We start from the raw sequence: 18,112 nt of genomic DNA, 5'->3' as shown, positions 1-18,112 counted from the left end.
CATATAAATAAACATGTTATTATTATTAAATATATGTGTAAACATGTTTTCCAGCTGAGTATGTAATTAAACAGTTAGATATTGAGATTTGAACGCTGCACTTATTCAAATATGGAAATGATTTTTTTTTCCAGTCCTATCAGTGATGTTTATAAATGTTTAGACGTTTCACAATAAGCTCAACTCACATGACCTCCATGATTGTCTGGTTTAATGTTCGGGATGCTGCAGGAAACATTTCATCAGTTCACCCCAACACGACGACTAAAGAAGGTCGTTTTTATAGACTGTTTTTAACAGTTTTAACCTGAGAGCGGTTTTGTTCTCCCCCCCTCAAAAATGTGTTTTCTGTTCCAACACCACAAGTCATGCTTTAATCCCTCCAAAACCATCCTTCATGGTGGAGAATCAAAACACTGAAAGAAAAATGTGAAAGTTATCCCAGGCCTGTTTATCAAGTTATTTTTCCCAGTTTTGACCTTATTTGCGGTCGACTCGACTCTGGTCGTGATCTGGTTGTGATTATTGATGTGGTTGCAATTATCATGGCGGTTACATCTCGACAGAAGTAGTAACCAGGAGGAGCCGATGCCGAGAATCTGGACTTTGAAACGGGCTTCGCGTGGACGCCCCATGTTTGTGTTCTGCAGACGGAGGGCCAAAGGCCGGAGCCATAAATATGACGGCAGCTCTGATGGAGGAGTGAAACAAACGGGTTACTGCGAGAGTCAAGAGGGCCGTGAGGTTTGTGTGGACACAGCCAAGCAAAACACTCCTGCCAGCTATGACTTATAGACATGGGAGACCTTCGCATGTCGAGAGTCTCACATTAGAGTCTCCGACGTCCAAAAGGAAACGAGGGATGATTCATGAACTTCTTCAGGTCACTGCAATGTTTTTGTTTGGTTTTTTGCTTCACGTCACTGGAAATTTATGTCAACGTCAGATAAAGTCTTAAAACAGACTCAAACAGTGCATCTGTCCAGAGGATTTGTCCAACAGAATATTTGGACAGACATTCGTGGTCCCCAGAAGATGAATCCTAATGACTTTGTTGATGAGGTTCACGTCAGTGACTTGGAATAAACTGCCCCAACAACCGCTGAATGGATCGTCATGAAATCTGGTTCACATTTTCATATTTCTCTTCGAGACGAAGTGTCAGTCCAGGCTCACGTCTTCTGGTTGTGCTCATTTGGTGCTGGCAGATTTTGTTAACAGACGTCGCCAGGCGTCAAAGCTGCGTGTGAAGGACTGCACTAATGTCACATTTGAGGCTTTAATCGTAAATAAACATGAAGAAATTTGACTACCTGGAATAAATCGATGTTTGGTTGTTGGCTGCAACCACCTCGCCTCACCTTCTCCTCCCTAGCGTGATGGACAGACCTCGCTACACAAAGTGAAGTGAAGAACATTTTGTACCATGGAAACGTTCCTCAAGATCTCACATACCTTCTATCTATCTTTATAGCTGCAAACAGGGTTGCAAAATTCTGAGAATTTTCAAAGTTTCCATGGGAATTAATGGGAATAAACATGAATTTACAAAATTGAAGGTTGGTGCTTAACAGGGAACTTAAATTTAGTTGGGGAAAATATATATTTTCATTCAGATTTCATGCAAGTACACTTGAATATCTGCTATTCCTCCATCACACACACAGATGATTTCTACATTTGAGCTCGGGACGACAAAGTGAAGTAAGTGTTGATGATATTCAGGTTAGATAAATATAATATAGCGAGCATCATTTCATTGACCATCTTCCATCTTATCATGATACTATTACTATTTTTTTTATTACTAAATTACCCAAAATTTCCAGTTAATTCATATAAATTTCCATAATTCCCATGGAAAGTTTCCAATTTGGAATATTTCCAAAATTCCCCAGCTTAATTTCCCACTGCTCTGCAACCCTAGCTGCAAGTTAAAAAAACAAACAAAAAGCTCCAGAGGAACCGTCTCGCCATCGGCCTTCTGATATTTAAAGAGATGTAAATAGACGCGATTGTTTAAAATAATCCAGCGGCTCTTGAATCATTTGCATTTCTTCTTGTTCTCTCTTTGTACTTCCCGATCAGTGTATTTGTTCTTTCTGTAGTCATGGCGACAGACTCTTCACCTGCACGCACGCTCATGTTTTGAGTTTAATTCATTTGCTTCCAAAAAAAAAAAGAAGAAACAAAACACACAATAAATGTTAAAGATGAATTTGTCTTAGAGCGATTTATTCTGTCCAAAATTCTCTACAGATTCTTCGGCCACGTGTTTTAGAAAAGCCAAACAAAGACAGTAAACATGGTGAAACTTCGACATCAGCATGTTAGCGTACTCAGCTCACGGCCAACCAAACGTCAGCAGTGCCACCCTGAAACCACATCTGGTCCACATCAGTCTGCTGCGTTCAAGTTTACTGTACAGTGCCCGGCTCTCTCATCCTTTGTGTACATAAATAAATAGACCGTTCATACCGTGACGTTTAAAGCCTACAATAACCCTCACAGTCCGCGTAACAGTAACACTTACAACCCACATAACCATACACTCAGCACACTGCAGAGAAGGACTCGGAGCCAACTGAGCAGCTATGTCGGAGCCCTTCTTCATACATGCAGTGTTCACATTAAATCCTGGAAACAGCCTTGAAAAGCCTGGATCTGTGGACTAGTTCCCCTGATTTTCCAGGCTGTTGCATGGTGGTCCTTTCCTAAGGTTTCATACTTTATGTGATCTGTTACAGACGCTCAACTTCAAAAGAAGCTTCAAGTGAAGTCATGTTCACATTAAGTTGCCTCTGTTTCTCATCCCTAGACTCTCTCACGGCACCTGAACGCAGCGTCAGGCAGCTCCGGGTCATTGAAGTTATGTGACACTTCCTCCTCAAAGCCACAACGCCCCTCCCGCGGACTCCACAGCCAATCGCTGGCTTTGTTTACAAAGGTTGCCGGAGCAACAGGTGGAATGCGCCTCATCTTGTGCTGACCTTGGGACACTTTTCTGCCTGTGTTGTCATTCAGCAGTGTGTTACTGTGCGTGTGTGGGTGTGGGTGTGTGTTTTCAGCCCACAGACCTCCGTCTGTGCCTACAGGATATAATTTATGACGTTATTATGATGATTATAATTGTTTTTATTGTTATGAATGTGAACCACAATGCTGCCGAGTCGGTTTCGGTGCAATCTTTTCCAAGAATAGGCGTTTCGTTGTCTCGACCAGTTTTTATAAATGACTTTTCACACTTAGTAGAAAACTAGTTTCACTGGTTTAAGTTGTCGTATTTTCCCAAAAAGGGGAATTCATGTGGTCAAAACCAGGAAATGAAAATGACAAAAGAGTACTGACCAACATGAATCAAAAGAAACCATTATATCAACAGAGCACAGGAGGATTAACATAAACAACAATGAAAAAAAAAAAGACAGCGTGCGTGACTCTTAAGCTGTTCGAATTTTCCTCTCAAATCAAATCAGAGTTCGACCTGAAGGAGAAACTCACCGAGCCCCCCCCAAAAAAAAATGAAAGAAGAAAACGTTCCTGTCAGAAACAGAACGTTGAGTTTCAGGAAAACATGATCCTGTTAGACTGAAACCAAACATCTATCAGCTGTCAGAGCCGAGCTGGATGCAGACTGTTGTTGACACACAGCGCCATGGCAACCGAAAGAGTGGCCGAAAGAGAAAGAGAGAGAGACTGAGTGAAAGCAAGAGTGTGTGTGTGTGTGTGTGTGTGTGTGTGTGTGTGTGTGTATAGTGTGGTTTCTGGGCCAGGACAGGAGTAGTCTGCCAGTCATTTTAGTTAATATGTCACAGAGAGAGAGAGTCAGACCCGTCTGGTCTGGATGTTAGCTGACATTAGACAGACTACAGCTGCAACAAATCTATTTTCACTGTGGATTAAGCTGTCACTCACTTCTTAAATTAATCATTTAGTCTGTAATAAAATATGAAACTGGTGCATCGCTGTCCTGGTTAAAGCAGATCAGGTACTGAGCTAGAGAATCTAGATATCAGAGTCAAAAATCAAGGCAGCAGAAGCAGAAATGTTGCAACGTTTAGTCACTAATGTGGGTCAAGCTCCAAAAACACTGGATCCTACATTTCCCATGATGCAACTCAAAAGCATACGTCATGACTCCCTCCATGCATGAGGCCCCGTCTTGACGGTAACCCAAGTTTTGCAAGTTTATGCCATTCTTGTCTTGCAGAGTTTGAAGAGCATCTGCAAGTCGCACGAGGAGAAAACCGGCAGACTAAATTTGTTTTAAAGTACCAGTGTGTACGACGTAGTGGCATCTAGTGGTGTAGTAGTTAGTTGCAGGAATGCAACCACCTCACCTCAACGTCTCCTTTCTAAAAGATGAAGGCTGCAAAACATGCAACAACAAAAAAAATAATCTGTTGAACAATCGTTTAGCTTGTTCTTTCTGGGCCCGAGGAATCTGCAGCGTCTGTCAAGGCTCATTATGAAGTTATAAAACCAGAAATATTATTATTTTCAGATGATTATACACAAATTATTATATTTAACCTCTGCCATATTCTGTAAATAGAACAGATCTCACACAGTGGACCTTTAAAGAGCAACAGAACGTCTGGAAAAACTTCAGTCAAGTCAAGTGACGTACTATAAATAGCAATAAAGTCAATTTAGGGAGGCAGTCGTGGTGGATGAATCACACACAGAAAGACACAGTTTGGGTTAAAATATTGAGCCAATTATCAGCTCTCCTCTTGAAGTTAACGGCAGTCAGATGATTACTTTTTTTTTTGGGAGCACTCGTGTCATGCTGACGTCAGAGTGAACTCGCTTTAGCACCCTGGAAGGGTAAAAAAAAAAAAACGCATAATTTCCAGTGCAGCAGGAATAAGTAACCAGAGAGAGCGTTTAGAGCAACAAAGAGCAAAGAAAAAATCTTGTTAATGAAGTGGAAATAGGCTGAATCATTGCTGCATATTAAAATGTAACAGATACGTTTATACATAAATGTTTTTTTCCAGATTAAAAACAGGCCGACGCTTCAGTTTTTTAACTCTAAACACACGTTACTTCACCCAGAGCTAATGTTACACATCAGACTGTGTGTGTGTGTGTGTGTGTGTGTGTGTGTGTGTGTGTGTGTGTGTGTGTGTGTGTGTGTGTGTGTGTGTGAATGAGGTCACACCGTCTAATCGAGGTCACACCTGAAAGCTACAGATCCCGTCGGGCCTGTTCTCACCTGGTTCTGCTCACTCTGAGCGCTGCAGCAGAAAGTCAATTCAGACATCTTTAAAATTTAGAAATTAAAGAAAAATAAACCACAAAATATGAACAAATGTGTGTTTGCTCGCCTTGAAGCTTTTGAAAGACGATGAGGGTGTGTCTGATTGCTGTGTGTCCTGCGTGCTTCACAGTCCGGTAAAAGGTGAAACTTTAAAATCTGTTAGCCTCTTTTAGTTTCTTTGTTTTCTCCATAAAATATGATCCAGTTTCACCAAAATCAGTGAAATAGTTGCTGGTGCGTGACGTACTTCTCTAAACTAACGTAGTCTGAGAACAGACGTACGACAGAGACACAATCCACCTGATTACAAGTCAGTGTGACATCGACATGATTTCAAATCTGTTAGTTCATGGTAGAAAAGTTACACAATGTTGCTTTAAATCTTTTTATGTACGACAGAACCCAACGGCTCAGGCGTCAAACACATAGCACAAGTGATAATAATAAAATAGGTTATTTTTTGAGTTGTTGGCTGTGTTGGTGTGTGTGTGTGTGGGTGTGTGTGGTGTGTGTGTGGGTGTGTGTGTGTGTGTGTGTGTGTGTGTGTGTGAACACAAACAGACTGTTCAAACAAAAACACACTGCATGGTGCATTTCCATGTTTCAGTAGAAGTGTTGAAACATGAAAGTGTGAATGGATCATTGAGGTTAAAGAAAGTTACAAATCTGATCTGCGTCTCTTCATGAATGAATAATCTGAGAGCCTCTGCAGCCGTTAGCTTCTCACACTGCTGGTTCATGGGGTGTGTGTGTGTGTGTGTGTGTGTGTGTGTGTGTGTGTGTTGACTCCACCCTGCTTCATACACACCAGCTGTGGTTTGTTCCTGGTGTAACTGTAGCTGAGGATCGACCTCATCTATCATCTTCTGCTGCTGTCTCTGTCTGAAAACTGTTTCATGATGTTACAGGAGCTTCGGTGAAGTTTCAGCGTCCTGCAGTCAAAAAGCTTCGGCCTCATTCAAACACTTCAAACTTAAATGTGTCGCAGAGGTTTGAGTTTCCAGCTGAAGCTTCAGGAGATTAAATATAAACTGGTAGAAGCTGAAGTGAACGTTTGTGTGTTGTTAGTGGAGCACGGCGATCGCTGCCATGATCCACCAACAACACAAGATTTCAAGATTTTATCACTCTGAGATTGCAAAACTCAGAGTGTGTGTGTGTGTGTGTGTGTGTGTGTGTGTGTGTGTGTGTGTGTGTGTGTGTGTGTGTGTGTGTGTGTGTGTGTGTGTGTCAAAAGGGCGTTGGCCCTCTGCTTGTGCAGGCAGGTGTGTTGCATCATGGCTCCGTCTAAACTCTCTCTGTGATTTACAGAGTTTCCTGATGGACAGTGAAGTAAGCTGCTGCTGTTAGCTCACTTTGTTAGCCGGGCTGCGAGCTCAGAGCACCGGGGGGAGTGTTAGTGTTTGTACCACAGGTGTTTTAGACCACCGGGAAGAAAAAGAAGAAGAAGAAGAAGAAGAAGAAGATTTCAGGCTGTAATGGCAAAAGAGAGGCAAAGACACTGAAGAGGACGTTGATGGAGGAAGCGTAGAAGAGAAAATGAGAGCGTGAGCGAGCAAGAAGAGTGAATCTGGGACTGACTTTTAGTGTTTGGTGAGAGCTTGGTGAAATAAAAGGCTGGTATAAGTTGTCGACTTGCTAGTTTTTAGTCATAAGTAATATAATCATAACAAATACTCGAGTACAGCTGTCCATATTTATGACACTCTGAAACTGGGCGAGCTAAATCACAGAAACACCAATTTATACGTTTAATAAAACATGTATTCATGGTCCGTATGATCCGGATATGGACCCCAAACTTCTATATTATGAATCTCTTACTCGGACACATGTGCTGAAGATATTCCCGACCGTCTCAGTGTGCGTTACAGACAAAAGCCAGGGGGCCTCCCGAGGGGCCCCACACCACAGTTAACCATTAACACACACACACACACACACACACACACACAGATAGCTGAAAAGGAGCCGCTGAGTTGCTTCACTTTGTCCGACGACAGAAAACCTCTCCTTCCCACGCTCCCTCCCTCCCTCCGTCTGTCTGATGCACTCTTCCTGTCATGGACGTGAGGTATCTGACAAACTAACGTTACCTGTGTAACCGTACTGGACTCCACCTTCACAGATTGTGACTCACTGGAGGTCTTGTTGTGGACCAAAGTCCTGTTCTTGAGATCTACAATAAGGTCTACACTGTTTTGACCAAAATACAGACGAGACGCTTGTCTTGAAGTTTTATCAGGACTTTCTGAAACTCCTGAACATCACCTGTATTTAATATGAGACAAAGTAGCAGACGATCATAAAGAGTTTGTGTCTTTGCCTGTTTGGTTTGGTTCGTGTTAAACCCAAAATAAAACTCTGGACCAGAGTGGCGTTTGTTTAGGGTGTGAAAGACAAATATGACCTGATTAAAGAGCTCACGGTACCTCATTACTCCACCACGGTACCTCATTACTCCACCACGGTACCTCATTACTCCACCAGAACACCGCGCTCCGGTTCCTCGTGGTTCCTTCAGTCTCTAAAAGTAGATCCGGAGCCAGAACTTTAAGTTATCAAGCTCCTCTTCTGTGGAACGAACTCCCATTTTGGGTTCTGGAGGCGGAAACACCCTCTCCACATTTAAGAGCCGTCTTTAGACTTTCCCTTTTTGACAGAGCTTTTAATTACTGCTGACTCAGGTCATCCATTAGTGATGCTGCCATGATGCATGGAGCTCATTCATGTCTCGTTACTACGTCTTACAAACTTCGCTTAATCTCGTGAATCAAGATTGGCCGAGCCTGCTGCTGTGGTCCTGCTTGACGCCCACTATAAATATTATTACAACTATTATAATTATTACTACCTTTAGTCATATCTCCACTAAAGTTTATAGTTAGGACGGTTAGGTTTATAGGAAAGACAAATATTTTCTGAGTCTAGACCTGCTCTACATGGAAAATATGATAAGGTCTGTCATGATTTGGTGCAATATAAATACATAAAACTGAACATAAACTACTCGTGAACTCGTATTGAGAAAGGCTGATGTGTAACTTTTATTTCTCCAACATCATTTTGTAACCGCGGAGACACGCCTTCATGTCAACACATGAGCGTGGCTTCTCTGTGATGCATTAAAAAAGGACCAGAGTTGTGATTTAGCAAGTTTTAGCCCGTCACTCAAAGATCTGACTGACACAATATTTCAGAGTGACACTGCACACTGATTTTTGTGTGACAGAAAAACATTTTAAATGCCAATAATTGATAAATTAACTAATATCAGCTTTAAATTACAGATATCGTGTGTGTTTCCTGATGTGTCTGACTGATCTCTGAAAGCTGAAACCACTCCTGCCTCACACTGCGTGTGTGTGTGCGCTTGTCCGTGTCCGTCCCACCCATCCTGTCATTTCCTTTCTACTGTGGAAAATCAAACCTCCTCCACACTTTTTTTTTTTTTTTTTGCATCACGGCACACGCTCCGACTTCAGCTCACCCCCATCACCAAACACCGAGCGGCCTCAGGGTCTCAGGACAGTTTTAAAACACCAGTCAGTGTGTTTTTGTTTCTGAAGCAGGATTCAGTAATTTATTCAGAAGAATTCAGAACATCTGATTAAGTAGAAAAGCTCCTGTTGAAGGACAAAAAAGCAGCTGTCTGGATTTCAAGTAAACTCCTGGTGCAGAAACATGAGCTCTGAAGGTATTCATCGCTCCTGCCCACAGGTCTAACCACAGACCTGAGATGATGTCACTAATAAAAGCTCGAGATGTTTCTTACAAAAACGACAGTGTGGACGTGTGAAGCGCTCCATCGGCCTGTTGACGGAGCAGCTGGCCGAGGGTGAAGCTGCACAAACACAGACTCCGTTCACAGCATCGCGTTGGTGGTTTTGAACTCCGTCGTCAGCAAAGAGACGAATGATAGTGTCAGTGAAATAATAAGAAGGGGATTATGGGAAAGGATGCAGCTCGTCATGCGTGGATACATGGGCTTGTATGAACACCACAGAAGAAGAAGACTGGAATCAGATTCAAGTCGGACACGTTCACCACAGAAGAAAAACATCAAAACCACAGCTGTGAGTGAATGAACGCAGCTGTCAGTGTCAGAAAAATAGAAAAAACTGAGGTTAAAATCCAAATCCTGAAAGTACTTCACACCAACTGTGCCGTGTTTGAAACACAGAATAACTCAAGCTGCACATTATCGAGGTTATACTCGTCTCCATAGATTCAATCCGTTTTCTAAAAACAAACCAACTTTTATAGCAGCGTTTGTTACGCTACTACACCTCTGAAATCTGATTCTTTCACTGGATCGATCGAGGAGATCCACAAGATGATAGAATCCATAAAATGGAGACGATATTTGTGGGTTGATTGGCCACACGATTTACGAACATGAGAGGGCGTACAAGCCCAAAGTATCCTGCAAGCGGCACCCTCAACCAAACCAAAACTGCAGTTCCTCTAACGTCCACTTGAGGCTGGCTCCAGAAGTGAGTCAGTCTCCATAAGTCCCCATGTTCAAATGTCCAACTTCACAGCAGAAATAAACATGTTTACAGCCTGGTACAAAAAACAGTTTTGGTCTCTGTAGCTAATTTCCCCGTTCATGACAACTGTACTGAGGATGAGTTTATATACAACTCACCTGTTCACATTATATTAAGGCTTAAAGTTATGCAGGATTAAGAGCGTGGACGCTTTGATTGACAGGTGGGTGCTTTGTTTGCGTCAATCAGCCGCCTGATCCACGTCTTTGCAAACTACAATCTCTCTGACAGTGTCAACAAAAACTGAAACATTATGAGCTTTGTACAAAACCTGAGAACTGGAGTGAACCTGAAACTCTCTACACAGACCGAAACGCTCAGCAGGATAAACTACAAATATGATGATCTGTCAGTATCGTGCAGCCTGGGTGGGAGCCACGCAGCCTTAATTAAAATCAGATGCGTGCTAATCACGTTTGAGACGCAACAACAAGCAGCTTGTTAACGAGAAACGTGAAGCAGAAGAAGAACTGTGCGGCAGGTGGAGGACGATCGCTCTCATGCAGCTGACAAACCACAACGACAGCACGCTGAGTTTTCACCTCTCCGTGTGAAGCCGGGCTCATTAACACAGGTGTGTCCTCTCTCTCTGTCTCATTAAACATCTGCAGCCACAACATGCCAAACTCCATCCAGAAATCTGTTTTAATGCTGCTGCCAACAACACGACACAGCGAGTACTACAGCACCAGATTTGTGAGCATTCTAGGGCTGATTTCCAGCCTGCACGCTCGTCTTCCACAGAGGAAAACTGAGATTTTCAATGGGAAAATTGGCTTAAATGTTAATTATGTGTGTAAAAGAGGTTCACGCCAACTCTAGAAATACTCCAGCGCACTAATGTTTGGGATTTAGTGCCTCCTAGCAGCGATGTTGCAGATTGCAGCCGCATGAATACTCCACCACGCCTCACGCTCTCCTTCCGAGCATGTAAGAAAAACTCACATAAAAAGCAAAAGTCTTATTTTCAGGTTGATTACACACTAATGAAAACATGCACACTCCTAAAAATGACACACTGGACCTTTAAATTGCAGGATTTTTAAATGCAGTCTGTCATTGAGGTCTTTCAGGAGCTGTAGGTACCCAAACTGGCCACAATGTTACTGAATCTCTATTAAATTAAATAATTAAGATTGATTTTACAACTTAAGGATCTGTCATCAACTGAATCCTTTTAGTGTTCGCTGTGGTAGGACATGTGGAATGAATGAGAAAGGACAAAGGTTGAACTTTGGACTGCATGACTCCACATGCATTATTGTGACACGTTCAGGAGCTTCTTATGAACACACAAACTAAAGAGTGCAAAGTGCAAGAAAAATCAACTTTTAAACGTGTTTTTCTTTAAAGTTGTTCGAGGCGCAGTTTGTTACTTTAAAAAACTGAAATATTCCAAGAAACTTTTCATGCTTTGTGCATTAAAACACGTGCCGAATTATCAAAATATGTGCTTTGATATTCATATAGGGTGTGTTTATGTGCGTGGAAACACAAAAACACTTTAAAATGTAACTTTTTTTTAATGCATTTCGGACTTTGCACGAATTCAAACGTTGTTTTGTGGCAGAAAAAAAGTGTAACATGACAAATAAAAGCTTCCCATCATGTGCACACTCTTTATTAACATGCAAACTTTTTTTTTTTTGCAGCTGCACAGCCTGAATGAATGGACTCACCTATGGAGACCAGCTTGATGTTCTCTTTGTCCAGGAACTCCAGAGCCACGGACACGTTCTCCAGCTTCATCTGCCTGAAGTTGGGCCTCGGGTGGTACTTTCTGTACATCTTCTTGTGGCTGAGGACCTCCAGCAGAGCTATGAGCCTCAGGCCATCGCCCAGGTCAAGCTGCAGGTCCGCGATCCGCTTGTTGACGCACTTCAGGTGCTCGTTGATCCAGCGGGTGAAGGTGTTCTGCTGGATCTTCTTCCACGGAGCGTCCTCCGCCAGGTCCTTCTCTGTGACCGGCATCTTTCAGCGGCTCTCGGTGTGGGTTTGTGCCGGTGGAGCGTGTCCTGTGTTCCCTCGTGTCTCCTCGCTGCAGCCTGGAGCTGGTTTGAAGTTTCTTTAAAACCTCCCCGAGACTGGCTGGCTGCTGCTGCGTTCAGGTGCTCGCTTTGAATGCTCGGAATTCTCAAACTCCCTCTACTTCTTCTTCTTTCTTCTTCTTCATGCTTGTTGGCATTCTTTAATGTTGCATTACCGCCTCCCTCTGGATTCAATTTACTCCCAAGTCGTGCAATTAGTCTTTCATAAAAACCAAATTTCGCCTCTTTACACTCTCATATACTTTTTACAGCGGTGGTGGAAGTATCCTTGACTTAAAGGTCCAGTGTTTCAGATTTAAAGGTACAGTGCGCAGAGTGCGATCTCCTCACATTGCCCTCATCTTCCTAGTTGTAGTAGCTGTATTGTCTGACACGCTGCACTAACAAAATATTCAGAGATCAAAAAATGCATTTAAGGATTTTATTAAAGAAGTGCTTAAAGTATGGGCAAATCAATCACAACGATCAAAAGGTAAAACAGCGATCAACAAAAAATACGGCCTTCCAATCATTCACCCTCTCTCTCTTTGTTACTACTCCCGCCGTGCCAAAGCACAGGTGAATATATTAACTATATGTTACCGCACATATTCCCGTGACCCAGTTACTGTGATATCAACAATAAACAACAACAAAACAAACAAAATAACCCAAATATAAACTACGAAATTATCTGTGTACACATCAGATATGCGTTCATGGCTCCTACACTAGTGTAATGCAGAAACAAACTGTTTAGAGTCACAATTTAGTTTGTCTGTTCTGGGCTACTGTAGAAAAACGGTGTTTCAACATGCCGGCCTCGGTGAAAGAGGACCCGCTCCCACTGTAAGATATAAAAGGAGAATTTTTAAGTAACAAAAACAAAAAAGAGTCTTATTTTAAAGTGATTATTCATGCATGAAAACATAGTTATGAATATTATTTTCCATGTTTGCCTTATTCTGAAAATAACACACTGCACCTTTAAGAGAATCTATAGGCGGGAGTTGAACATGACAATAATTAGTATGTTTTCATTAGTGTATAATCACCTGAACACAAGAATTGTGTTTTCGTTTATGTCTTAAAATGAGACATTTATATCTACAGTGAGAGGGGGGTCCTCTTCCATGGAGTCCGACATTTTTCTACAGTAGCCCAGAGCGGACAAACATAAAAAACACTCATCTGGGGTCGTTTAGCTCAGTCGGTAGAGCAGCTGCCCCGTGTACAAATGCTCGGTCCTTACCGCGGTGGCCCAGGGTTCGAATCTGACCTGCATGTCATTCTGTCAAGCTCAAGCAAATAGGAGAAGGTGAGGCGTGGGAGAGTATTCAGTTGGTTGCAATCTGCCACTAAATCTTACACACCGGACCTTTAAAAGTCCAGTGGACAAACCAAACACATTAAATTATGTTTTCATTAGTGTAAACATGTTGATATCTGCTGTGAAGTTGTGATATTTTAACATGGGGACTTATGGAGACTGACTCACTTCTGGAGCCAGCCTCAAGTGGACGATTGAGGAACTGCAGTTTTTTGGCACCTCCCTGTGTTAGCTTCACTTCACAGCCACTCAGAATCCGTAAGACTGATAATAAAAGTATAAAAGTCCTTTTAGACCCACTGAGAAAATACTCCATTAAAAGTAAAAGTATGTCTGTTCAGTGAGAATGTTTATTTTTAATGATGCTATTATTATTATATATAATTCAGGACAACAGTTAATGAGGCCGTTTACCTTTAATTTATTTACAGAACAATTTAAGATTTAAAATATACTTCATTTAGTTGTACAAAGGAGAGATTGTTATTGGTAGTTTATATAGTAGTAATATATCACAAACTTCATGTTGACAGATAATTGTGAGTTTCTTGGAGGTTTATTTATTTATTTGTTTGTTTGTTTTAAGTTTCTTTTTTTTATGTGATTATTGTCATTATTGTCCTGGTTATATTACTACGATCATTTGTACATTGTTTTTATAATGATATTGTATTTTGTGTGCAGATCTCTCATGTTTTTAAACATTTTGTTGTGTTATTTAAAAGTTATTTAAATGTTTGTACGTCACGTAAACACAACACGTTGATTGAAATGACGAAAACAAAGTGTAAAATAAAAATGTTCTGACATCAGTGAACGCAGCATCAGTGTGCTAAGAGCAGGTAAACAAAGCCATGCTCTGTCAAATTATTATTATTATACAAACATCTTTAAACACGTTAGACCTTTAATAGTCTATAAAATAAATAATTCATATCATTAAGTTACATTTTTTGTCTCATGGAGAACAAACTGAGACAGTTTCTGCTGACAAAGATGTATAAACAAACAACTTAATGCCTCATAAAGCCTCTCTGACCTCAACGCTGCATATTTAATGTACTCATTAACAGTGATTGCAGGCTCTAATAGCCGTTCACGAGCCTGTTAGTGTGGTTAATGCATCAGTTAAACGTCAGTTACTCGTTACTTCATTGTAATCGAGGCTGAACGATGACTCTGTTTTTCCCAGTGAAGCAGAAAATCTGAGTCAAGTCTCAAAGATAGCTTTAATAATCCACCACAGTCTCACTTCAGTCTGTAGAAAAGTGGGAATTAACTGCATGAGTAACCGTTACCACGACGACAGAAACAAAGAATTTCTACAGATAAAATAAAATTTAAAAAAAAGAACAACTTAAGGGTCACGTGCTGCTTTCAGCTTCAACTCATGGTCTTCCTCAGAGCTCCATGACAACCGAGCACACTCAGGACCTGAGGAAGTTCAGTGAACTCAGATTGTTGGTTCTGTTGTCCAACAACATTTATTTAGTTAGTTTGTCTCTGTATTTATACAGTTTAATGTGTTTTATTATTGATTTTATTTTTTAAAATGTTTTTATAACTTGTCTAATTTAATTAACTGATGTTTTTTTTCATATTTGTTTTTAGTTTTGTGTGTGTGTGTGTGGACAAACAACAAATTAAGTTTTGGAGTTTAACATCACAATCAGTGAGATGAGCCGCACAGGTTCAGGTCGTGGACCACAAGACGCCCGGATAGAAAGAATAAAAACTCCACATCGTTATAACAATCTGAGCTTTCACAGTTTTTACCTTCTTCTGTAGTCGAAGGGTGAAAATCATTTTCACTATCATCTGAACAGATAAATAGAATAAAAGGTTATGAGTCGCTTGTACTGAGAGCTTTAGGAATATTTCAAAGGTACAAAAACAGAGAAGAGAAATCTCTGAGACTAAAAGACCCGAAAAACTTAACGTGAAGACACGATGAGAAGATCCAACAGGAGCTGAGACCTGCTGAATTTGGATTTCTGGTTAGGGGTAATATGAACATGAACAGCTGTGTGAAGCTCTCTGTTCCTGGAGTGATGCCTCCTGTTTCCTGAAGATTATAAACTCCAGTTATTGGTCTGTTCTGTTGTTTCAGATCTGAACAAGTCCAAACACACACACACACACACACACACGCACACACACACACACACACACACACACACATTCATCCACACCCTTTTTTGTGCTGATCCTGCAGTTCAGGGTGGGTAAAAAGAAGAAGAAGAAGAAGAAGAAGAAGAAGAAGAAGAAGAAGAAGAAGAAGAAGAAGAAGAAGTTTATGAATCATAAAAATAAAATTACTCATGTTCGATAAAAACTGTATCTAACATACGACAGACATTTAAAATGTGTTTTTTTTTTTAATGTTTTACTGACATTAAAGGTCAACTATGAAGCAGGAAGTCAACATTTTATCTACTGAAGACAAATCATGAAATAAGAGTTTTTTAACTTTTAAAGATAACGTTACATTAAAAAATGATTTTTCCGTGCGATGATTCACCTCTCGCCTCGTGTCTCGTCTCGTCTCTGGGATCAGCTGAACTCCTGAGAAAGACGAGCAGTTAAATTATGACTGCTGGTCAGACAAAGCCCCCTGTGTTCTGTGGATTTATATTTAAACAACACATACACACAGTATATTGTTTATTACAAATGTATAATTCTAAATGTTATATTCTTCACTTTACAACCTTTTAGTATAAAATTCAAATGATTTTTATGGTCTGGATTGATAGAAATTGGCTTTTTAAGATGATTTTTTTACCTTAAATTATTCATATTTCTATTTTTCAGTCACAGTGACTTTGATAAAAGATTCTTTATAAGTTAAACAACTTGCTTCGGGTTACATGTGAGGAGTCCTGTATCTGTGAGTTTATGTAATTATAATGTTATAATGTAATCTTCAAACTATCAAATATGTTGAGAGGAAAAATGATCCTTGCTTCTTTTGTTTATTCATGTGATTATTATTGATTAGGATTTTATTGTAAGCAGACACAAGCTCGTGATTTAAACATCAGAAAACACTCTTCTTGTTTTAATTTCTTCATCACATACAGATGAAATATTTATTTCTCTCTGCAGTTTTCAGACTCTGCTGAACACAAAGACTCTGCGGGCTGAGTCTTAATTCCTTCTACATGTTGCAACCTCCTCGTAAAGATGACATCATGCTGCTGCTGAATGATTGATGCGTGTTTGTCGTGTGAAGACATTCAGCTAATATCACAGTACACACACGTCCAGGCCTGTTTAATGGTGCAGTCTGTACATCACACACACACGCATACATACACGTCTCCTCAGTGTTTGTACTTTTTGAGTTTTTCCATTTCACCACGTTCATGTGACACAGTCAGGACACGACCCCAAACTTAATCTTATAATTACAGGACATTAAAGCGTCCAATCGGTCCATCATCACACGATTATCCAAATCAAAGATTTCAGGACCACATCCCAAAAAAAAAAGACAAATATTTCATCTAAACCACTGATTACACTGCAGCATCTGTGGCTACATATTCTTATTTTAAAAGGTCCAGTGTGTCATTTTCATGAGCAGGAATTGAGTACGATATTCATAAGTGTGATCACAGAAGGAGAGGATGAGGCGTGGCAGAGAGTGTTCTGCAACCTGACTGCTAGGTACAAACTGCACCTTTAATGTGAACAAACCTTCAGAGGAAGAGATGTTCGTGGACTTCAGGAGGACGGAGTTTAACCTGAGCACAGTGTCCATCTGGGGTGAAGATGTGGAGATGGTTGTTGTGGAGAAATTGCTGAAGTCAAAGGTCAATGGTGAGGTCAGGAGGGAAGAAAGTGTTCAGGAGCCTCTGATGTCTTATGCTGTATTATTTATTGACGCTTGAGCAAAGAGAATTAGAGACACTCTCAAAGTTCATCAGAAGTGCCTGAGTCGGTCTCACATTCTGACCAACTCATCCTGGTGGATCGACTTTAAACCCCAAGATAACACCACAAATACTACACGCCCAGAATTAGTCAAAGAGAAAGTCTTTACCCATGGAGGTGTTATTGTCAGTATATTCTAGTCTGTTTATGTTAATGAAACATCAACGTCCAGCTATCTATTATGTCTATGAAGGCAGCAACAGGTCTCTTTGACTCTGGCCACCACAGTGTTGAGATAGACTGGCACCTACTGTTCCCAACCAAAGCCAAACAACTAATACTGCCGAGGACCTCAAGGCTCACGCGTGATCTTGTGTAACCTAAGGATGGAAAATTCAATAACAATGGTGGCCTACAGGTGCTTGAGTGGGCACCTGGACATCAGATTGGACTGGAGGTGTAACACTGAAGTCATCTGCAGGAAAAGACTCCTTCCTTCCTCCGTCTTTTAACGTGTTCATCTGTTGGAGCAATATCAGTCAGCCACACTGAAACCGATTAAGAAGGCTGACTCTGTGCTGAGGAGAGCTCTGGAGCTGATTGTCCAGAAACTTCTCAAACATCATGTTCCACTAATTCATGTTACTAACTTCGCTTCTTCTTCTTCTGGTTCTTATGCTTTCTCATCTCACAGGTTCTCGTGGCTACACCTAGATTGTGATTTGTTTGCACACCATGATCCGGGTTCTGCCTCCTAAAGGTAGTTTTTTTTCTTGCCACAGTCGCCAAGTGAAGACCTCAAGCCCGTCCAACACCTTTGGGATGAACTGGAACGCTGACTGAGAGCCGGATCCTCACCTAACATCAGCTCTGGACCTGACTGATGTCTCTACCTCTGAAAGGAAGTCTTTCCTCGCCACTGTCACCAAGTGTTTGCTCAGATCTTCTTATATTTCTTTATTTTTACTCCATCTCTCGATAAAATTACCTGCACACATGTAGTTCATGTAGTAAAATCTGACTTTAATTTAAAAGCTGTGCAGCTTCAGTAGAAACC

General features: G+C 41.0%; 1 protein-coding gene across 2 annotated transcripts in view; it reads right to left on the bottom strand.

Annotated features, from left to right (window-relative positions):
- The window catches only part of flnba (filamin B a), a 61,640-nt gene extending 49,695 nt beyond the window's left edge, over positions 1-11,945 (bottom strand). Inside the window, exon 1 of one of the 2 annotated variants that reach the window (XM_027278826.1) lies at positions 11,499-11,945. In XM_027278826.1, coding sequence (XP_027134627.1) covers positions 11,499-11,790 — 292 coding nt within the window. In that variant the 5' untranslated portion in view covers positions 11,791-11,945. The remainder of the gene's footprint in view (positions 1-11,498) is intronic. The other variant, XM_027278827.1, reaches the window with a different exon arrangement.
- Between the last annotated feature and the right edge of the window lie 6,167 nt (positions 11,946-18,112).

This window comes from Larimichthys crocea, chromosome VI, assembly GCF_000972845.2.
Source record: "Larimichthys crocea isolate SSNF chromosome VI, L_crocea_2.0, whole genome shotgun sequence".
NCBI lineage: Eukaryota > Metazoa > Chordata > Actinopteri > Sciaenidae > Larimichthys > Larimichthys crocea.
Note: the sequence above shows the minus strand (reverse complement) of the source record. Positions and strands in the feature narration are given on the sequence as shown.